General features: G+C 39.8%; 1 protein-coding gene across 3 annotated transcripts in view; it reads right to left on the bottom strand.

Annotated features, from left to right (window-relative positions):
* Nucleotides 1-1834: 1834 nt before the first annotated feature.
* TUBGCP3 (tubulin gamma complex component 3) overlaps nucleotides 1835-23781 on the bottom strand; it is a 156827-nt gene continuing 134880 nt past the window's right edge. For all 3 annotated transcript variants that reach the window (XM_089693569.1, XM_089693570.1, XM_089693571.1), the window contains 4 exons: nucleotides 23591-23722; nucleotides 18505-18645; nucleotides 14435-14551; nucleotides 1835-2632 (listed from right to left, as the gene is read on the bottom strand). In XM_089693569.1, the coding sequence (XP_089549695.1) occupies nucleotides 2474-2632; nucleotides 14435-14551; nucleotides 18505-18645; nucleotides 23591-23722 (549 nt within the window). In that variant the 3' untranslated portion in view covers nucleotides 1835-2473. The remainder of the gene's footprint in view (nucleotides 2633-14434; nucleotides 14552-18504; nucleotides 18646-23590; nucleotides 23723-23781) is intronic.

Here is a 23781-nt window from a genome sequence, read left to right as displayed (position 1 = left end):
AGCCTCCTTCCCCACTCTAATAAAAATGTGTTTGTTTTTTGTTCATGTACCTGTTGGGACAGATTTCTCATCACATCCTATCCTGACAGGGCTTTAATCTCTGTGGTAAAGGTGGCCAGTACAACAAACATATCACATCTGTGCAGACTGTACAGCATATGAACTGGTGTCCACTCACATATGAAATGATAAAATCCCTGGTGTGTCAATATAGGCCATCAAGCTATGCACAGATGAAATGTCTTGTGTATTTTGTGTTCCATCCTTAAATATATATAAATACAATAGAAGTGGGCAGGAGTAGCGAGTCACTGTTGAAATAACCAGTTTGAGCAAACGGGCTGCTTTTCTGAAAAGGGCTGAATACATAATGAGGTATATATTTAAATTGGCATTCCTAGATTGTATAGGCAGTTAATTGTTTCAGGGCCCCCACATGAATCATAGCCAGACAGCATTCAGTTACCATTTAGTCATCTCAGTAAAAATATGGGGGCACATTTGAAGAATGTTGCTTGACACGTTAAATGTACTGACTAGTGTAGCCTTACTATAGCAACCCCTGCTATTGCTGCTGCAGAAGAGTAGATTGGTAACTGAAGCTGCACAAACAAGGTGTTCTTTCACAGACTGCGGGTGCCTAGCTATATATGTATGTGGAATATAAATTAAAAACAACAGCAGGATATGAGACAGATAGAATGGTTAACACTGTATACTGTCGCCCTACCTGGGGCACGGTCCCAAACCAGCTAGGTTGATATATTGATTTTATGACTTACAATAGCTTTCCAGGAGGGATACCCTCATCAACACTGACCCATGGTTGCAGGAAAGAAAATCGCATCTGCTACAGTCACTTTGATGAGCCTACAACTTAGTGATATCAACCAGATAGAAAGTTTATAATGAATACAGTTTGCTTTGAAATACATCCTAAACCTGAACCCAGCCATTATTTAACACTTAAAGACAACCTGCCAGCCTAGAAATACAGCATCTTCCATTGCTTTAAAGGATTAGTTCACCTTTGGAACATAATACACCTGTATTTAGGTTTTCAGCTCCTGCGTCCTCTCCCCACACCCGCTGTCACAATTCAAAAACAGTGCGCTCTCATAGTTAATTGATTCTGCCTGAAATTCAGTAATTGTCTATCGATACGGAGTGTCTGCAGGATCCTGGTTTTGAACCTGTGATCTGCTGAGGATTACAGGCTGTAGAGTAAAAAATATAAATGCACATTTTCTTACCTGCAAAAAGATGTGTGATTATTCTTTTTTAAATAATTTGCCTTTAAGGATGTCAGTCTCATTACTTTGTGAGTCACTATCACCAGACAAACATGTTTCAGGGTTCCAACACCTGATATGCTCATGCTTATTCTAGGTCAGTAGCATCAAGTAGTGTTGCAAGAATAATGACACAGCCATGGAGCATACAACTCTGTAAACAAGCCAGCAACAGCAGTGGACATATTTCTATCCTGACAAGTTTACTTTTCTTATTCCAATACTAAACTTGCACTTAAAAATACAATATTCCCTTATTAGGTTTAGAGCACATGGTCTCATGTCGAGAAATAAGTCAGCTTAAGTTTCAAAATTTAAATCTACTGAATACTTTATGGGGTGATGTGGCCAAATATTTCTGAGCTTTCTAAATATTACTTAAACCATTAAAAACAAGACCAGAATCTACATTGTGATATATTATTTTTCTGCTCTGCCACCAAAAAGAACAATAAAAATAATTCTTCAACATAACACAAAAGTAGAAGACAAATACATTTCATCATAAAAATATACAATGTTATAATTTACAGTGTAAACAGTTGCACTCAAAAAGAAGCTTTTATTTTCTGCAGCTCTGCTGTATACACACTGAAATTCTAAGGACAGCCTGGATAAATACAAGCAAAGCACATCACATTTGGTTGAATTGCTTAAATTTAGAAAAAAATGGATATCACTTAGAAATAACCTACATTATGATATCTTGTAAATCATGAAAAAATTAAATTGTAAGTGCTTTACTGGAAAAGTGACTACAGATTTCTCTCTCGTATATTTAGAAATGTGACATTCACCAAACATTAACTACAGGTCTATGTTCCTGGTGCACCGGTTTTAAATCCATGTTATTGAGGCACATGCAGTAGATGTTTGGGGAAAGGAACATTCACTGCTTTATAAATACACCCCCTGGACATTTGCCATCCATGTATGAGATATACTGTGTATGTGTATATAGCTGTATATACATCTGTGTGTATGTATATATATATGTACATATATACATACACACACACACACCTGTGGATAATAAAGAAAATCAAAAGAGTCAGTGGTAAGGCTCATTTACAGAAATGTGATGCATGATGGATTATTCCGATGAAACAGCAAGAACCAAAGTAAAACATAGGTGTTCCTGGATAGAGTTACTTCTACTTCTCCAAGTAATTCCAGTGTCCTCAGGAATGTAAGCTGCGTCTTCCTCTGGTACCCAATGACACACGAAGCCTTGGCTCTCTAGCTTTATAATGTTCATTGAAGTCCAACCTAAAGCTCAGAAACCGAAGGCTTTCATCTGTGTTTGTAGTCAGTAAAACTAAAAACTGCTGCACAATACCCTAAAGAGAAAAAAGGATACAGAAATTCAATGGTTTTAGGCATAAAAATACAATTTTTTGTACTTGCCATAAAATATTTTTCTAACTTGCCCACTGAGGGACACAGGAATTCAGAAACAGTCGGGGCTATACTGCCACCTACAGGAGGTTGGGACACTGGAAAACACAAAACTGTAAACCAGCTCCTATATAATCCTTGCTCTATCAAGCCTCGGTTTTGTTAAAGGATAAGTTCACTATGGGGAACATATGACATATTCCACCTGTTTTTAGGTTGGAACATGTAACATGTTCCTGCTCCAGCTGCCGCTTGCTGCTCCCCTCTCTCCCTGTGACAGCAGTACAGGGAGAAGTTCCCTGTACCAGCTGTCACTGTTTGAAAAGAGCGCGGCTGTGCAGGGCTCCGTCCACATGACCATGTCATTCATTCACAGAGTTCTGTGAATGGGAAACTACAAGTGCCGATATCCTTTGTGGCTGTCAGCTTGTAGTCCTCAATGAACTACCACAGAGCTGTTGAGCGCTCCGAAAGTTCATTGATTCTTCCTGTCAGTGTGAAACTGCCTGCCTGTACAATGTAAGAGCAGACAGCTTACCCTGACAGTCTGCAGGAGCCTTTCATTGCACCAGCAATCTGCTTTCCAATGCTTTTACCTGCATTTGTTATTTACTTTTTTGTAAAAAGTGAACTTATCCTTTAAGGAAACAATACACACTGCCATCAAGAAAACAAAGTGGGACCTGTGTCTCTCGATGGACTCCCAAGATTTTAAAGTGATTGTAAACCCTCACCTTGTAAAACAACCCATTCAGTTTAAAATAGAAATGAAAGGACCTCTAATCTATGGCAGCAGTCACACCAGGCTTAGAACAGCAGCATGTAGAGGGGTGGAGCCTCAATATGGCGGCACGGGAGAGTGTGTAGTAAGCACTCTCCGTTAGCCTCCCCTCGTTTATCCGCCCCATGAGGCCTCGACAGAGTGACCAGCTGCATTGAGGGAGTGCGGGGACTCACCTGCTGGAGAGGGTTCACGGAGTCCCGGGGACGGTCGGATCCAGGAGAGTGCCGGGAGAGAGCCGGGAGAAGGATGCCTCAGGGTTTCCCCCTGACGCCCTGCGGCGGCTACAGAGGAGGAGTGGGGTTGCCAGGGAGACGGTCGGACAGCCTGAGCCAGGAGAGAGCCGGGAGAAGGACACCTCGTGGTTTCCTCTGGCGTCTTGCGGCGGCTTCGGAGGAGGAGCAGGGTTGCCAGGGAGACGCCAGTGAGTCGGTCGAGGCATTGGAGCGGCGCCGACACGTGGGAAGCCGCGGAGGAGCCCTGGGAGCTCCGTGTAAGAGAGAGATTGCCCGGCATCTGAGCAAGTGGGTGAAGGGGTTGAGAGTAAAGGACATACTGCCCCCACAATATAGCCCAATTTCCACATCTGCATACCATCTCCCTGTTTCCTCTATCCACCCTACCTCCACACCATCTCCATACCATCTCCATACCATTTCAGCTTTACAATCTTATATTACCATTCTCATAATACGGCTAAACATCCTAACTTCCACATTACTCTTTTCTCTATTCAACTATTAACCTGCATACCACCTCCAATTTAAGGGGACATGTGATGGGAAGATAAGCTACATGAGCTACGTGAGACCCCTAGGAATCCCTTCAAGAGGATACAAGAGGATACAATTACAGAGGAGGACTGTTTTTGGAGTGAGGTTCCAACGTAGTGGGTGAGTGATGACCGTGGGTTTTCCTGCAGGTCCTCTTTTTACACTCTACATACATTGGATCTGTATATTAGACTTTTATATATATTGAGTTCTCGCACTAGATTCCTAGGTGCCTAGAATAAGACAGTGCCTTAAATACTCAACCTGAAAATAAAAGAAGTAGGGGATTCCTAGGACAGGTCTGAAGATCGGGAGGAGTAAGAGAACAGGAGTTTCATGAAATAAGAGTAAAAACTTCAATAACAACATGAAAGGTAAAAATATCAAAGGGAGCGGGCCTAAGAACACCCAAACTGGTACGATTAAGAAGTATGTGTCACAAGGAAATGTTAGCCAGAAAGAACTCAGGGAATAAGTGAAAAAAGTGAACTGGAAATAAGTTTGGATAATAGCCCGAGACTTTCCCTGGGCCCAGTATATAATAGTCAAATGGAAGGCATTGAACTGAGAGAGCTTGAAAGAGATATGCAAATACCTAACAAAAAAGAAATGGCGGAGATGTTTAAAGGTTTGGAAAACTCAATAAAGCAAGAGAAGGGGATGATCCGGGAAGATCTGGGACAATTGTTAACTAGGGTGGAGGAAATGGAGGAGAAGGTTCAAGCCCAAGCCCAGACCATCCCAAAATTAGAGAAATGGATAATGGAAGATAGAAAAGAACAAAAGAGATTGCTTTATAGGATGGAAGAACAAGAAAATAGAGAAAGGAGAAATAATCTCAGAGTAAGAGGAGTTCCGGAACTGACACAGGGGGAAGATCTAAAAGAGCTATCTGGCAAAATCTTGAACTTCATAATGGATAAATCGGATGAGGAGATGTTTAAATTGGACAAAGTATACAGGATTGGGAAGTATCAGCAAGGAAAAGGGGTAGAAAAACCAAGAGATATAATTGTTAAATTCCATAACTACGGAGATAGAGAAGAGATATGGAAAAAGATTAAAGGAAGAACAAATATTACATATGGAGGGAAAAGTATTCAAATTTTTGCAGATTTGACAGCAGAGACTCTGAGAAGGAAGAGATCACTGAAACCCCTACTAGAAGAGATGAAAAAACAAGGTGTGAAATACAGATGGGGCCGTGACATAAGCCTAATTGGGTGGAGGGATGGAACTACAGCTATTTTAAGATTCCCGGAGGATATGGAAGATTTTTGTGATAAATTTGGACTGCAGAGACAAGTGATATCTGGTTGGGAAGTGGAGGAGGGAGAGCTGGACATCTGTGGGTCAGGAAAGTGGCAGCTGGTTAAAAGAGGAAATAGAGAATCAATAGATAAGGGGACATTGGGGAGGAGGGGGGGAAGGTAAGCGGTCATGGGCAGAGTCAAACCCCTAATGAGGGATCAAAAGTGGAATATGATCCAAAGGCATAGGAGGCCTGGGGGGGGTAGGGAGGTGGGGGGGAGGAGAAGGCAGGGGGGGAGGGGCAGGGAGGGGGGAGGTTGGGGGGAGGTGAGGGCGGGAGGGAAATGGATAATAAGGGTAACACTCTGCAGGATAGAGAGAGGTATTAAAGCAAGGGTAAAGAGAAGGAGGATAGTTATGTGATCTCTAGCTAGAAAGGAAAAAAGAAGGATATAAAAAGGATGGAAGAATTACAAGTCATCACGTATAATGTAAAGGGGTTAAATTGTCCTGGGAAGAGATTTAGGTTATTTAAGGAATTACATCATCAAGCAGTTTCGGTGGTTTTTTTGCAGGAGACACATCTTGAGATAGAATCTAAGGTGAAGTTGAAATCTAGAGATTACCCAACATGGTATTATGCAGATTCCCCGATTAAGAGAGCTAAAGGGGTGGCAATAGGGCTCAGAAAAAATATAAGATTTGAACTGAAGGACAGAAAAGTGGACCCAGAGGGGAGATATTTGTTCTTGAAGGGTAAAATACAAGAGGTGGAGTGCACAGTAGCTAATATATATTGTCCAAATAAAAAACCAGAGGAGTACTTGAAGGGTGTGCTAAAAAAGTTGATGGATTTTAAAGAGGGTTGTCTAATAGTGGCAGGAGATTTTAATTTTTGTATGGATCCACAAAAGGATACAACTTCTAGTGTGCAGCGAGAGGGGAGTAGATCTTTGAGACTATTAAAGAAGGTGATCCATGAATGCCAATTGGTAGACGTATGGAGAATCTTGCATATGAAAGATAGAGACTACACATTCTTCTCAAATGCACATCAGATGTATTCAAGGTTGGACTATGTATTGATAGAACATCACTTTATAGAGTCAATGGTTAAAGCAGATATAGGAGTAATGACGCTTTCGGATCATGCCCCTGTTGTATTGAGGATGGGATGGGGAAGGAGGAGAACAGAAGGGGTAGGATGGAGGCTGAATGAAGCACTTCTCATGGACAAGGATATTGCACAGAGGATTGGGAAAGAAATTGAGAGATTCTTTAGAGAGAATGAGACAGAGGATGAGTCTAAGGCAACAGTATGGGAGTCTCACAAGACATATATAAGAGGAATCCTGATTGCTATTGGGGCAAGAAAGAAAAGAGAAAGAAGAGAAAAAATTAGTGGGTTCTTAAAGGATATATCGGAGCTAGAACAGATACACAAAAATAGTATGGTAAACGAAATTAAGCAGAAGATAACAAAAAAGAAAGAGGAACTGGAAACTCGGATGGAAGAGGAGAGAAGGAGAGTTTATAACAAAGTGCTAAGTGAGAATTACAAATGGGGAGATAGGCCAGGAAAATATCTAATGAGAACCTTAAGGAAAAAAAAAAATAGGAATTATATAGATAAATTAAAAAGCCCCAAGGGAGAATTGGTTCACTCAAATAAAGAGATCGCAAAGATGTTTGTGGATTATTACAGGAAGTTGTATAATATCATCCCATATGACGAAGTAAATAATATGGAAAAGGAAAAAAGGGAAAAAAGGAAGATTTATCTAAAAAATGCGGGATTACCGATAATAAAAGAGGACCAACTAAATTCCCTCGAAGCAGAGATCACACAAGAAGAGATAAAGGTAGTAGTAAAAAGCATGGAGATGGGGAAGAGCCCAGGACCGGATGGCTATACAGTAGGGTACTATAAAAAATTTAGTGAAATATTAACTCCCAAATTGGAAAAATATATGAACGCCCTGGGAGGAGAGATGGACATGAGGGGAGAATCTTTACAGGCTCATATGGTACTGTTACATAAAGACGGGAAAGATGCCTCGCAGTGTTCGAGTTATAGGCCCATCTCACTGTTGAATTTAGACACTAAGATATATGCAAAGGTCCTAGCGAATAGGTTGAAGGAGTTTATGCCTGAATGGATACATGGAGATCAGGTGGGCTTTGTCCCAGGAAGAGAGGGCACGGACAATGGGCTGAGATCCCTGATGCTGATACAGAGAAGTAAAAAAGGGGAGGTACCGGTGGTGGCCCTTTCAATTGACGCAGAAAAGGCCTTTGATAGAGTAGACTGGGGCTTCATGATGGACACCTTAGAAGCCCTGGGAATTGGAGTTAGAATGAGGGAATGGATTGGAAAGCTGTACAGTAAGCCCTCTGCAGTGGTAATAGTAAATGGGGAAAAAACAGAGCCCATCGGGATGTCAAATGGAACAAGGCAGGGCTGCCCTCTGTCCCCCTTATTATATGTTATGTCATTAAAGCCTCTTTTATCAACAATAAGGAAAAATGGAGATATAAGGGGAATTCAGATAGGAAGTGTAGAACATAAAGTGGCAGCTTTTGCCAATGATCTGCTGTTTTATGTGGGGAATCCCAGGATAACACTCCCAAATCTAATGAAACTGCTGAAGGAATATGGAGAATTATCAAATTTAAAAATCAACCCAACAAAAACTGAGATCTTAAACATAAACATCCCAAAGAGTGAACAAGAAAAAATACAAAAAGAATTTCCCTTTATTTGGAAAGAAAGAGATATAAAATATTTGGGAGTAAGGCTCAGCGCGTCGTATAAAAACTTGTATAAGCTAAACTATATTTCATTATTAAATGAAGTAAAGGGGGAATTAAAAGCGTTAGAGAGAGGAATCCCATCATGGTTAGGACGTATAAACCTGGTAAAAATGATAATTGTACCAAAAATCTTATACAGATTCCAAATGATACCAATTAAACTCCCGGAAGCTTTTTTCAAAGTAATAAAAAGAATGATAACTGGATATATCTGGAGGAAGAAAAAACCGAGGGTGTCCCACGAAATACTAAGTAGAGATAAAGAGAAGGGTGGTCTGGGAGTTCCAGATATAAATAGATATTACAAAGCAGTAATATTAGGGAGAATTTTTGACTGGACGTTCAATTTAGAGGGGAAAAGTTGGGTAAAAATTGAGAATACACTTAGTGGAACTAATTTGAATAGACTAATATGGCTACCGACACAATATAGAGGATTGAAGGAGGATTTAAGTTTGTACACTGTAAATGTATTAAGGGAATGGGATAAAATACACAAATATATGAAATGGGAATTTAATTCTATACTAATGCCACTAAGAAACACAGAATTCTTTCCATCAGGTAGAGAAGAGATAACAGGTAGATGGTTTATAAAGGAGGATGTCCAACTCAGAGATATAATGGGGGAAGGGAAACTGAAGTCCTTTAAAGAGTTGGAAAAGGAAAAGGGAAATATTTTCACTAGGCTAGATGAGTGGCGTTATTATCAATTAAAATGTTTTTGGGGAAATCTCCCGAAACCCCTGAGAACGAAAAAGGACTGGAATTTGTTTGAAAGGTTGCTAGATGCACGGGGTGATGGGAAACACGGAATAGCTAAAGTATATGGAATCCTCACAGATTTAGACACAAACACCAAACCATTGCACATTGTGAATTGGGAAAGAGGTATGGGGGTGGTATTAGATGAAGGAAAACAGAAGAAAATAAATAGATTAGTTCACGGAAATGTAAGTTTGAGGGATGTGGAAATAAATTATAAATGTTTGACAAGATGGCACATTGTTCCGAGTGTGGAGTGTAAGATAAGTGCGGAGAAATCACAGTGGTGTTGGCGAGAGTGTGGGAAAGTGGGGACAGTTTATCATATTTGGTGGGAATGTCCAAAGATTCAAATATTCTGGAAAAAAATAGTATATTTAATAGAGAACATCATTGAAATGAACATCGGGTTAGATCCAGGGATGTGCCTGTTACACAGTTCAGAGCTATCAGTTAGTAAATATAAGAAATTGGGTTTAGGGTACTATTTGAACGCAGCAAAAAGCCTGATCCCCAAGTATTGGAAGAAAAAAGAAATACCGAAAGAGGAGGAGTGGATAGAGAGAGTAAACTGGACTAGGGAGATGGAGAAGACATATTATATACAGGAAGATAAGCTGGAGGTATATCTCGCGAAATGGGAAAAATGGGAAAATTTTGTAATAAGCGTGAGAAAGTGAAAAGTAGAACGTCATAGAGAACAGTTGGGTAGGATATGCTTGCTTTGGATATAAGATAAAGAAAATGCAGAGTGGGGGGGGGGTCAAGGTTTTAAGAGGGGGGTAAATGAAGTAATAAGAAATAATTGTATATTTATGATGATCGAGATGAAAATGTCTTTTTTTATCTTTTTTCTATTGTTATTACTACGAAAACTCTTAATAAATATTTAAATAAAAAAAAAAAATAGAAATGAAAGGCACGTCATTTGTGTATAGATATTAAAAAAAAGGGAAACAATACACACTGCCATCAAGAAAACAGAGGAGTGAGACCTGTGTCTCTCGATGGACTCCCAAGATTTTAAAGGGATTGTAAACTCTCACCTTGTAAAACAACCCATTCAGTTTAAAATAGAAATGAAAGGAAATTCATTTGTGTATAGATATATATAAAAAAAAAAAGGAAAACGTTATATACACCAGTTTTCCCTTTTTTATAAGTGATCACATACCCTCAATTCTTAGCTGTGTAAGAGCTGGGGAAGGAGAAACAGCAGCTCACTAATCTCAGTGAAAAGCTGTGGGGGGGTCAGCAGAAGTCTGATCTCTGGAGAAGAGCAGGCTGAGTACCCTGCACAGCTACAGAACTGACCACTGTGTTCTCGCATGCCTAGTGTAGTCAGTTTTTAATAGGAAAGCAGAGGGACTGGCAGGAACACCAGGTAATTTACACAACGGAAGAAATAAAAAGACAGCAGGATATATTTTCATACAAGTACATGGTATATCAGGAATATTAAATGTTGGGTTTAACATATTCTTTAAGGTAAGTATACCTATCTTATTATCTTCATCGCCCATTGAGATATATAGGAACTCAAACAACTGGGATGTCCAAAGGCAATCCAACTTTGGGGGTGGGCCACAGCCACTGCTAGATCAAGGTATTGGGAACTATTTATCTGAAACACTGATGTACCTGAAGGTTAAATGCCTGAATCTGAACCAGATGAAAGCTCTAAAAAAACAGGGAAACTACCAAAACCAAGGGGAAAACCCGGAGGATCAACCTGGTGCCCCGGACCAAGAGAAAAATGCCAATACCAATGGGAATAACAATACATAAAGAACACCAAGTCAGCGCAAGGCTGAAGGAACCCAGTAGTGTTATCAGAACAGGTGGAACATAACCTGAAAAAATTGAACTAGACTTAAAACGAGGTGTGGTAAAAAAAAACAAAACACTGAGATAAGTCCCAGAATAACAGATCCCCAAAAGGAAATTTGGACAAACCAAAACAGGTCCAAAACAACAGACCAACTGGTCTATATAAGAAGGTCCAAGCCTCAAAATTCTAACCTTTCAAATCAGGGAAAGGAGTTTCCATAATAAGAGCAGAGGTTGCCATAGTTAGGCAAAAAAAATCTCTCACTATAAATATAACAAAATGTTAGAGCCCTCACAGCAAGGTATCCAATAGATAACCAAATAACCCTTGAAACTGGTAGAAAAACTCCCAAGAGTACCCCCTCAAGACCAGCTGACTGAAACAGGGTAAACAAAAGACACCAGACAAGTGCAGGTAGGGATGGGGGCATACTACATTTCAAGCTGGTACACATGACATCAAAAGCAGGAACTTACCCAATTAACCACTGTAGGTGCCACTAGGTCTGACAGAGGTACTCTGCAAACCTGCCTATCCTTCATCTAGAGTCATCAGCTTGTTCAGATCTAGTGAAACATCCTCAACTGAGAAGTGATCAGGCCCCAAAGAGGCCTGCAAAAGTACTTTATCTCCACCAGAGGATACTGGCCTCAGGATCCCTGGGTGTTCATCCTGTTGACATTCAGGGGAGCACAGGGCCATCCAGGAAGAGGCACTACCTGCCAATAAGGAGATGGGGAGTGTTCAAGTTCAGAATTTCTTTTGTTTGGAGATCACCAGTAAAGGAACACGTGTAGCGGGGGGGGGGGGGGGGGGGTTAATCATCCAGCATAGAAGCCAGATCTATTGACCTGTCACAGAGAAATTTCACGGAGGTGAAATCCCAGCAACATGTAATAATGTCGAACAGAGGCCAGGCAAAAATGCTAGGCAACAGAAGGATACCCTGAGGAAGCAGTACAACCCTAAAAAACTGAACCGTAGTGCCTTAACTTCTTGGCCCAGAGAGACCAAATAGATATCTCGCTCCAAATTCAGGCTCTCACGTATAAAAGGGGAGTCAGAAAGGGACACAGTGAGCCACAGTTACCAATGTTATCCCCTGATAAGCTTGGTCAGGCTGAAACTTGATGTATTCGGAACCTCTAAAGGTTTTGCACTGCAAGAGTACATAAAACTGATTCTCCTCAGTGGAGGTCACCTAAGCATAAGGGTGTCAGGATAAAGCGCTAAGATTGACATATCCTCCAGTGTTGTGGACACAAACAGAAGCATCTGGGGAACACTGCAAGAACAGGTCCTTCTTGGGAAAGGGACAGCAGAAATTGATTCCTGCTGATCTTTAAGGTCAAGGAGTCCCTTAGGGAAGGGACAATGCTGGGGGGTACCAAGCATAGAAGGGTTAACCAGAATCTGAGGATAATAACTCTCCTGAAGGGAACACTCCGAAACACAAGTTTCAGCTAAGGTGGAACAAGTGGTCCCAGGGTGTGAGGAACCTGGATAGGCCTGAGAGGAAACATTGCAGACTGCAGTAGCACAAGAACAATGGTAAAGGCAGCTGAAAGAGGTGTCCGACATAAGGGCTTAGCCTGTGAACTACAAGGGGTGATAAGAGCACTCATATGTTAGGAGGCAAACTACCCATCAGGATGTGCAAACAGCAGAAGGTTTATCAGATGTATTGACTGACCTCTTGCTTCAAGTCTAATGGCTTGAACAGGAGATAAGCTTAGAATGGCTATTAGGATGTACAAACAGACCCCACTTATAAAATTGGGAAAGCAACTTCATGCACAAGGCTTACCAGAAGGTTGGCTGACCTGCTTTTTGTCCCAAGGCTAATAATGCCTACACGTAGACTGTTGAAATAGATGGAGTAGGGTGAGATTCCTCCACAGACCTCCTCAGTTGAGGAAGAAGAGCACTCCGGCCACCTGTAGCATTGCTATCAGTGTAAAGAACAGGTCTAAAGAGACAAGATCCTTTGAAGGATAACCAGATTAGATGCTCCTAGGATGCTTCATCAGCATCCCAAACATACAGCAAAAGTTCCTGACGCATTTGCAGACATCATACTAGACACAATTTAGATGCTTGTACACTAATGGAGGGGTCCTCTAAGGAATTTAACAAAATGTAACACAGTTTGGCAGAATATGCTTGCACCAACACAGAGCAGAGAGTTTCACCAGTTAATTCAAACTGGAATTTTAAGAGGACAACTCCTAAAAGACCACTGATTCATAACCTCCCTCTCAAAGGGAAACATTTCTGACACACTCTCAGGTGTTGGGGTGTTTCCATATTGCGTAAAGATCCAAGTGGCTAATTTATTGGTAAGGTCTTTGTAGCTGTTGCAGGCACTCTAAAACATCCAAGGCCTTAACCACCAGGCTGATCTTCCAGTTGCAGGATGGTTTGCATTTTATCCACAGCATTTAAAACAGCCCATGTAAAGTCCGCATCAGCTGCAGAACACTGTGGTAACCTGAAAAAAGTCTCACCAGAGATAGAACTTGAACTAATGCTGAAGATGTTTAGTGCAATATTCAGCAGGGGATGGCTCCAGAGTGCTGTATCCCTCAGCATCAGCTCATACAGCACTAAACCAGTGATGGGGAGATGCAAAAGAGAATTAGCTACAGGTGCATCACGCAGACTGGTCTTACTCACTAAGTGAGTTTTCAGAGACACGGTCACACCTGTGCCATGTCTTTAGACCAGAAATGTGCTCCAAAACTAGCACAGCACACAAAGATCTGAGACGGTCGATAATGCAGAGTCCAGTGCCCAAAAGTCAAATTCCAGGCTAGCTCCACACATCTATTCCAGTGGGGCACATAAGTATAATATATATATATAAGTATAGTAAGTATGGCCTTCAAAGCTAGTGCTGAGGAGCTGCCAATTCAAGTAGCTGCCATGTAGAGACCAGCTGAAACTGTAGGAACGAGTCATGTTGGAAGTCACTGAGAAAGAACACACCAACAACCCTTCAATAGACAATCAAGAATATATATATAATATATATATATATATATATATATTAAACTTTGGAAAAAGTGGATTTACTAAATGAATACAGACTATTTAGCAAAGTAAGTAATCACTGATCTTAGTGAATAAGATGAAGCTGTGTGCAGTTTCATCACCCAATCACCTGCAAGCAAACTATTGTTTTTTTAATTATTCACATAAATGGATATTTTAAGTGAATACAGATTTACCTTCAAATTCTATTACTTTAGAAAATCAACCCTATTACCTACTTCATATTAAACCAAACAAGAATGTTAAACACTTTAAAGTGTATCTCCAGGCCTTGTTTTAGTTATAGATAAGGTGGGAAAGGGCAAAACACACAACTGCAGGGGAAAAAAAGCAATGAAAGTACACTATCCTATCAATTTGATTTTTGTACCAAAGGAAGAAAAAGTGTGTTTAGATAAGTACACATGATATCTACCTAAATCAGTACATATAAGTATAAGATGCCATATACAGTACCTATCAAATGAATTTTTACCTGATAGAAATGAGTGAGAATCCGAAGTTGAGAACGCATTTTTGGTATAGATTCTTGAAATTCTAAAACTCTTTTATTTTCTTCTTCCTCTTCAGCTTCTGTAACTCCCCACTTTCCCTAAAAAATAATAGCATCATAGTAAGTAACAAACAATATACTTTAATACTGCTCCAGGTGGGTCCACCCTTATCCACCCAATTATCAGGTCCACTCTCTGGTATATCCATAAAATCAATTGCAATACAGCAGAAGTGAGACCTATTAAAGTGCTTCACACTATAGAGTACATAATCACAGTGAAGAGCTTTATAGGTCTCACTTCTCCGGCTCTATTGCTTTGATTGTATGGATATACCACAACAAAGAAGTTGATTTTACTGTAGTGCAGTCATCCACAATATTTAATGTGAAAAGTAGGCCAGTAAATACAATTGTACAATGATTGGAAACAGGCATAACAGGAATTTTGTATTCGGGGATCAGAGATGAGATTATTCTCTGCGCAAACCTGATCACAATGTAATTATCTCCTGTTTTGCTGTTGCTGACCACACTGCTATGTTTTTCCAACATCCACTAGAATAAATAAATTAAATGTGTCACACAACTATCTTCCTTTGTCTGTTTTTCTTACTAAATAATAGTGCATCCACAACCATATATATACAGTGGGGATCAAAAGTTTGGGCACCCCAGCTAAAAATTTGTATTAATGTGCATAAAGAAGCCAAGGAAAGATGGATAAATCTCCAAAAGGCATCAAATTACAGATTAGACATTCTTATAATATGTCAACAAAAGTTAGATTTTATTTCCATCATTTACACTTTCAAAATAACAGAAAACAAAAAAATGGCGTCTGCAAAAGTTTGGGCACCCTGCAGAATTTATAGCATGCACTGCCCCCTTTGCAAAGCTGAGACCTGCCAGTGTCATGGATTGTTCTCAATCATCATCTGGGAAGACCAGGTGATGTCAATCTCAAAGGTTTTAAATGCCCAGACTCATCTGACCTTGCCCCAACAATCAGCACCATGGGTTCTTCTAAGCAGTTGTCTAGAAAACTGAAACTGAAAATAGTTGACGCTCACAAAGCTGGAGAAGGCTATAAGAAGATAGCAAAGCGTTTTCAGATGTCAATATCCTCTGTTCGGAATGTAATTAAGAAATGGCAGTCATCAGGAACAGTGGAAGTTAAAGCAAGATCTGGAAGACCAAGAAAAATATCAGACAGAACAGCTCGCAGGATTGTGAGAAAAACAATTCAAAACCCACGTTTGACTGCACGATCCCTCCAGAAAGATCTGGCAGACACTGGAGTTGTGGTACACTATTCCACTATAAAGAGATACTTGTACAAATATGGTCTTCATGGAAGAGTCATCAGAAGAAAACCTCTTCTACGTCCTCACCACAAAAATCATCGTTTGAACTTTGCAAATGAACATATAGACAAGACTGATGCATTTTGGAAACAAGTTCTGAGGTTAAAATTTAACTTTTTGGCCAGAACGAGCAAAGGTACGTTTGGAGAAGAAGGGGCACAGAATTTAATGAAAAGAACCTCTGTCCAACTGTTAAGCATGGGGTTGGATCAGTCATGCTTTGGGGTTGTGTTGCAGCCAGTGGCACAGGGAACATCTCACGAGTAGAAGGAAAAATGGATTCAATAAAATTTCAGCAAATTTTGGATGGTAACTTGATGCCATCTGTGAAAAAGCTGAAGTTAAAGAGAGGATGGCTTCTACAAATGGATAATGATCCTAAACACACCTCAAAATCCACGGGGGATTACATCAAGAGGCGTAAACTGAAGGTTTTGCCATGGCCTTCACAATCTCCTGACCTCAACATAATTGAAAATCTATGGATAGACCTTAAAAGAGCAGTGCGTGACAGACAGCCCAGAAATCTCAAAGAACTGGAAGACTTTTGTAAGGAAAAATGGGCAAAGATACCTCAAACAAGAATTGAAAGACTCTTGGCTGGCTACAAAAAGCGTTTACAAGCTGTGATACTTGCCAAAGGGGGCAGTACAAGATATTAACTCTGCAGGGTGCTCAAACGTTTGCAGACGCCATTTTTTTGTTTTCGGTTATTTTGAAACTGTAAATGATGGAAATAAAATCTAACTTTTGTTGACATATTATAAGAATGTCTAATCTGTAATTTGATGCCTTTTGGAGATTTTCCATCTTTCCTTGGCTTCTTTATGCACATTAATACAAATTTTTAGCTGGGGTGCCCAAACTTTCGATCCCCACTGTATATATATAATTACCAATAACAAGCATAAAAAAAAGAAAAACCAAATATAATGTACTGTATATCCTCCACAGCATTTATCAAATTAGTCCATGAAATATAGTATACGCTTCTTATTGCATATACAATATATAAATGCATAATCTTGCACACTCTCCTCGTGTGAAATCAGATTAGCGTATGTTTTACATGACGATCACATCACAAATCGCAAACCTGATCACCCCCTTACCACATACCAGCATCCTGATCACTACCATATGTCATACCTGCATCATACATACACTATATTAGCAAAAGTATTGGGACACCCCTCCAAATCATTGGATTCAGGTGTTCCAATCACCTCCATGGCCACAGATGTATAAAATCAAGCACGGAGGCATGAAGATTGCTTCACAATCATTTATGAAAGAATGGGTCGCTCTCAGGAGCTCAGTGAATTCAAGGGTGGTACAGTGATAGGTTGCCACCTGTGCAATAAGTCCATCCCTGAAATTTCCTTGCTACTAAATATTCCATGGTTAGTGGTATTATAACAAAGTGGAAGCAACTGGGAAGAGAAGTTTAGTCATAAAGTGGTAGGCCACGTAAAATGACAGATCGGTGTCAGTGCACGCTGAAACGCACAGTGCGCAGAAGTCGCCAACTGTCTGCAGAGTCAATAGCTACAGACCTCCAAACTTCACGTACCCTTCAGATTAGCACAACAGTGCATAGAGAGCTTCATGGAATGGGTTTCCATGGCCGAGCAGCTGCATTCAAACCTTACATCAAGTGCAATGCAAAGCATCGGATGCAGTGGGGTAAAGCATGCCGCCACTGGGCTCTAGAGCAATGAGGATGTGTTCTCATACTACCAACTTTGTGGGAACAGTTTGGGGATGGCCCCTTCCTCTTTCAACATCACTGCACACCAGTGCACAAAGCAATGTCCATGAGGACATGGATGAGCAAGTTTGGGGTGGAGGTCCTTGACTGGCCTGCACAGAGTCCTGACCTCAACCCGATAAAACACCTTTGGGATGAATTAGAGCGGTGACTGCAAGCCAGGTCTTTTCGGCCAACATCAGTGCCTGACCTCACAACTGCATTTCTGGAAAAATGGTCAAACATTCCCATAGACACACTCCTAAACCTTGTGGACAGCCTTCCCAGAAGAGTTGAAGCTGTTATAGCTACAAAGGGTGGGCCAACTCAATATTGAACCCTACGGACTAAGACTGGGATGCCATTAAAGTTCATATGCGTTTAAAGGCAGGCGTCCCAATACTTTTGGTAATATAGTGTATATCCCATAGTTTGTAGACTCTATAGCTTTTACACAGACTAAATAATATACAGTATTTTGACTTATTTTTACCCCAAAAATGTAGCAGAATACATTTTGGCCTAAATGTATGAAGAAAAATTATTTGCTAAATTGTAGAAGAAAAATTATTTGCTAAATTGTAGAACAAAAGTTAAGCAAAAAATTATATAACCGAGTGGTAATCAAATATGATCAAAAGAAAGCTATGTCTAAAAAAAAAAAAAAAGGATAACATTTTCATATGGGCACAATGTTGCATTACTGAGTAATTGTCACTCAATGTGTGATAGTGCTAAAAGCTGAACATTGGCCTGGATTGGAAGGGGTTGAAAGTGACCAGACTTGAAGTGGTTAATACTCTAAAAATACAAGGATCTACCACTTGCAAAATCAAGAAACATGGGCTTCCTTTTACAATAGAAATACTTGAACAGCCGAACCCTCTCCTTAAACCATGACAAAACAGTTATATTACGCTTACTGGATGTCATACCTCTGATTCTCTCTCTTTTTTTCGTTCCTCAAATTGCAGTCTTCGTTGTAACTCTTCAAGAGAAGCCCTATACATTGCATCCTGGGCATTCTGAAACTCAATAATCTGGTCAAACACAGCACGAAGTTGATTTAGTAGAGCCTGGAGGAAAAGAATTGGATTATGAATATTGCTTCATCAAAACCAAAAAGTGATAGTCAATCAACCTGTACATGTGGGTAGGGTGATACAAAATAAATTAATAAAGCACTTAAATCATGTTAGCCAGCAAAGATAAACCTAATAACATTCTGTTTAACATTAGAAAAATTAATAATAGCGCCTATGGTCAAAATTGTATAACTTACTAATAGTGTACCAGCTGCAAAAAAACCACCATATATAAAGTGTACCAATTAATAAATAATTTGCGCTAGTAAATATATATAAATATATGTAAAGAAATCATCAAATCATAAGTCCAGAAAAATATATATATACCAATACCACAGAAAAATATAAAAAAACTTTTTAGGTGCAAAAAAACTTTTGTGCAAAAGGAGTGTCTTAATATAAAAAAAGTGTCTCAATATAAAAAAATTTCACCAAAAAACCTTGATAATATAATGGCAGATCATCCATAAAAATATCTTCAGAAACGGAAGCTGTCCAACACACCGATCCTCATCGATCGAAATAACAGGACGAAAAACTTTGTAGTTAATCGAAAATCCACTTCTCCAATAGAAAAAGGACCACCTTCAAACGTATCCATGGGGGGAAATGCCAAGCACTCGAGAGAAACAGAAAGACTTCATGGTGCAATATTATAAAAACCAATTCCTTTATTAGATACTCATTGCACTTACTCAAGAGGTGTCCCAGCCGACACCAGCATCAACAGCATCAACAGCAATCACATAAACGAGCCTGACTACTCAGCACATGTGCAATAGCTGGCAGTCAAAAACGTAATGACATCACATCAATCAAGCTCCGCCCTACGCGTTTCGTCATCGACGTCCTCACGGAGCGGATAGATGTGAGACGTCTCACCCTCATTAAATATACACTCACAGGAAACGAACAGCTGACATCAATGGGGAATCAAGCAAAGCAAGCCGCCCCAAGGATGACAGAAGTCCACAAAAAGTATACAATATATTTGATTAAAGAGAGAAATTCGATTGGTATTAAAGATAGGGAGATATTTCTTGGAAATAAAAAGGCTCATGTGGGATTTGAAAATAATGTACCCTTTATTACTAACTATAATATGCAATATAAAAATATTGAACGAATTTTTAAAAAATATTGGCCCATTTTGCTAAAAGATGATATACTAAATAAATTCTTATCTAAAACTCCTAAATTCATTTATAAGAAAAATAAGTCTCTTAGGATGAAATTGGCTCGCAATGTCATCGAACCCCCAAAAAAGTTCGATCTGTTTCCAAATTTAAATGGTTTTTTTCCTTGTAGGAAGTGTAAAGTATGTAGGACTGTAAAAGTCGGTAGTAATAAAAAAAGAAAGTCATTCTGCTCTTCATTTTCCAAAAAAGAATATGATATTAAATCCCTGATTACATGTAATTCTACACATGTGATTTATGTTTTAGAATGTCCATGTCATTTGAGATATATTGGGAGAACTGGGAGATGTTTAAAAACAAGAATAGGCGAACATATAAGAAACATAGTAAAAGGATTTGATAAACATAGTGTATCCAAACATTTTAAATTGGTACATAATTGTGATCCGAGCTTACTTACCTTTTATGGGATTGAGATGGTAAAACCCCATTGGAGGGGCTCGGATTTGGTTAATGAGATTTCCAAAAAAGAGACGTTTTGGATTTATGAACTAAATTCCTTGCAACCATTCGGGTTAAATGTCGATATAGATTTGAACTGTTTTCTCACAAATTTTTAAATTTTAATTTTTATGCTTTTTAAGTATATTTTCATATAGGCAACTGTTTAAAGATGATATATGGAAGATTGTGTGCTTTTTATACAATTTCTGCATTATTTTTGTATTATCACTAGAGTTCCCCTTTATTTGTGTTTAATGTGTTACTGGCCCTTTAAGTTCCCTTTTTGAAACACAGTCTTAGAGGGTATTGGCCCGTTAATGTATTTATTTATTTAATTTATTTACTATCATTGTTTTATTTAAATTTCTTTTTATTTTTGTTCCCTTGTTTTAAAGTTTTTTGCTTGTGATGGCAAATATATTGGATATATTGTATACTTTTTGTGGACTTCTGTCATCCTTGGGGCGGCTTGCTTTGCTTGATTCCCCATTGATGTCAGCTGTTCGTTTCCTGTGAGTGTATATTTAATGAGGGTGAGACGTCTCACATCTATCCGCTCCGTGAGGACGTCGATGACGAAACGCGTAGGGCGGAGCTTGATTGATGTGATGTCATTACGTTTTTGACTGCCAGCTATTGCACATGTGCTGAGTAGTCAGGCTCGTTTATGTGATTGCTGTTGATGCTGGTGTCGGCTGGGACACCTCTTGAGTAAGTGCAATGAGTATCTAATAAAGGAATTGGTTTTTATAATATTGCACCATGAAGTCTTTCTGTTTCTCTCGAGTGCTTGGCATTTCCCCCCATGGATACGTTTGAAGGTGGTCCTTTTTCTATTGGAGAAGTGGATTTTCGATTAACTACAAAGTTTTTCGTCCTGTTTAACATTATATAAAATGTTTTAACAAAGTGGAACTCCATCCAGGTTGTTTTCTGAGCTGCAATAAACCACATCACTATATGAGGATATTCTGCATGATGATGCTACTGCTGCATTAGCACACCTGAATGCCATGCATGAGGTTCATTCTTAAATTGGTAGTAAACTCTTTTTTTTTTTATTTTACCTACAGGTAAGCTTATAATAAAGCTTACCTGTAGGTATAATTAATATCTCCTAAACGTGCACCGTTTAGGAGATATTCTCTCTTTTTTTTTAAGTTGGCGCATGCGCTCTGAAGGAACGGCATATGAGCATATAACCCCCAGCCCAGATGCAACACTGCCTCCTTACACTCCTACAACTAGTAAAAAGAGACAAGAAATTACCATTAAATTCAGTTGTTAATATATAGTCAAGTCACTGCTAACCCTTGGTGCTGGTGAGTGCCAGGAAGAGGACCCCTTGGGGGAGTGACATTGCCATCCTAGACTTCATTCACAAGAAGGTGTGTCCTGTCAGCAGAGGCCTGCTGGATTTTCTTTCCCTGCAAGGCAGGGAGTAAAATCCAGCCCTTTGCCAAGCAGAAACAGCACACAGTACACACGAAAACACTGGTTAGACACACAGTTAACCCTCTGATAGCACCTAAATGTTTAACCCCTTCATGAAGGGGGGTAAATCTTCCAGAGGGCAAGTGTGGCTATAGACTAGGTTAAATGAGAACTGACCTATTCACCACAAACTATATAAAGAACATGTGTACCTTCATTACAAAACATTTATATTTACTCACTAGGTATTCCTCTAGGCCCCTTTCAGGCAGACCTGATCGGACGGTCCATTTTTCCCCCTATGGACCAGCAGGTGTAAACAGACACAACAGACACACTTGTGTCCATTTACATCCGCCTACCTCTGGTCCGATCTGAAATAAAAAAAAAAAGGTAAGGAATCCTCCATCTAGGCAAGGCGAATTGAAGGGCAGTCAGGTGTAAACAGACAGCAAAGTTCATTTACACCAAGCCACCCATAGAGCAGAGCGGGCTCTGTCCGTGTCCATTCTACATAAACTGAGCAGACACAGACCTGTCATCTGCCAGCTCTGCTCTGATGAGGGATCAACGGACAGATCACCTACTGATCAAAATGCACTCCGCTCCAAGGGAAAGGATGTCTTTTTTTAGCCATTTGCTCAGAATGTACTCTTAACTGAATGGAACTGTTTACAAACACTGAGCGACTGCCAACGCTTCATATGTTATTCACCATTACCCACAGTATTCTCTGGGAAGACTTTCTTTTATTTGGACTGACTTACCATGGTGCACCTCTTTGCTCCCTCCTCTCCACACAACTACATCCCTGTAACTTCCCAACCAATCAATACAGATTTTTGCCGTTGCTCTCCCATTTGCCCTCTCTCTTCTGTGCAAATACATCCTCTGCAGCAAACAGCATCTTAAATGCTGTAGCTCAAGCTAACAGTATGGCAGGGTAAAAGCTGCAGACAAGTCACAAGAACCCTTTGGTTTCTATGCAAATTTAGGAGACATGTCATAGAGATGGGGTGCTCCAGCCAACTCCGTGGCTGTATCTGCAGCACATCAGATAGCTCAGTGCAGTGAGAACAGCAACAGCTCTGGAGCAGTGAGAACAGCAACAGCACTGTTTCTGGCACTGAGAGACGGATATAGAACATATATAACAGTAACAGCACTGGAGCAATGATAGCAGCACTCCATCTGACACTGAAAAACGGATACAAACCAGCTCCAAATGCTCAAAGCTATCCAATTTGTTGCTGTGGCCACAGGAACACACTGGGCTGGAGCGTGCCCTTGAAATTTGCATGAGAACTGCAAGGGTCTTTAGTCCAGGAGTGGAGGTGAAATGAATCAAACTTAGTGCAAGTCACACTCGATTGCTGCATGTAGTGCTGGAGAGACATATGCTTGCAACACACTAGTAATATTTTGTTCACAATTTTACATTTTAAGAATACCAGTTCGATTTTCTGTTCATTAGTGGAATCAAATTGACATTTATTTTTGACAGCAGTGATAAAAAAAAGGAGCAGGAAGGAATGTTTTTCAAATCAAATGCCAAGAGCAAACCAAATGTACTGTACTTTCGAATGACATTCCTCACACTGTCAAATGTAGTGAGAATTTTCATACAAACATTCATATGAAAATGGAATGTATATTCAGTTTAATTGGGAAAGAAAACCTTATATTAACATGCAGGGGAAGGAATGCAAATAGCAGAAGGGCAAATAATCATTGTACTATGCCTCCAAGTTTATGTGCTGGTAAATTTTTATGTGAGTAGAAACTACACTTACACCTTAAATAAACTGTATTGCTTTTTTTCCTAAACAAATTTATAAAACATAAAGTAAACCTACTCTTGAGTCGCTATCAAGTAGACAGCGACAAATGATTGTATCCAAAAACACCTCATGAGCTGCAATGATGTGATCCAAATCCTGTGCTTGCTGCACCTTGTTCCAAAGTTCATCCCATGAGCATTCCAGAACCTAAGGAAAACACAATCAGGGTAAACCACAATTCAAAAAGGGGTGAACGTTAATAGCCA

This window comes from Staurois parvus, unplaced genomic scaffold (assembly GCF_062004578.1).
Source record: "Staurois parvus isolate SC_StPar_1 unplaced genomic scaffold, SC_StPar_1.0 ptg000634l, whole genome shotgun sequence".
NCBI classification, from domain to species: domain Eukaryota; kingdom Metazoa; phylum Chordata; class Amphibia; order Anura; family Ranidae; genus Staurois; species Staurois parvus.
Note: the sequence above shows the minus strand (reverse complement) of the source record. Positions and strands in the feature narration are given on the sequence as shown.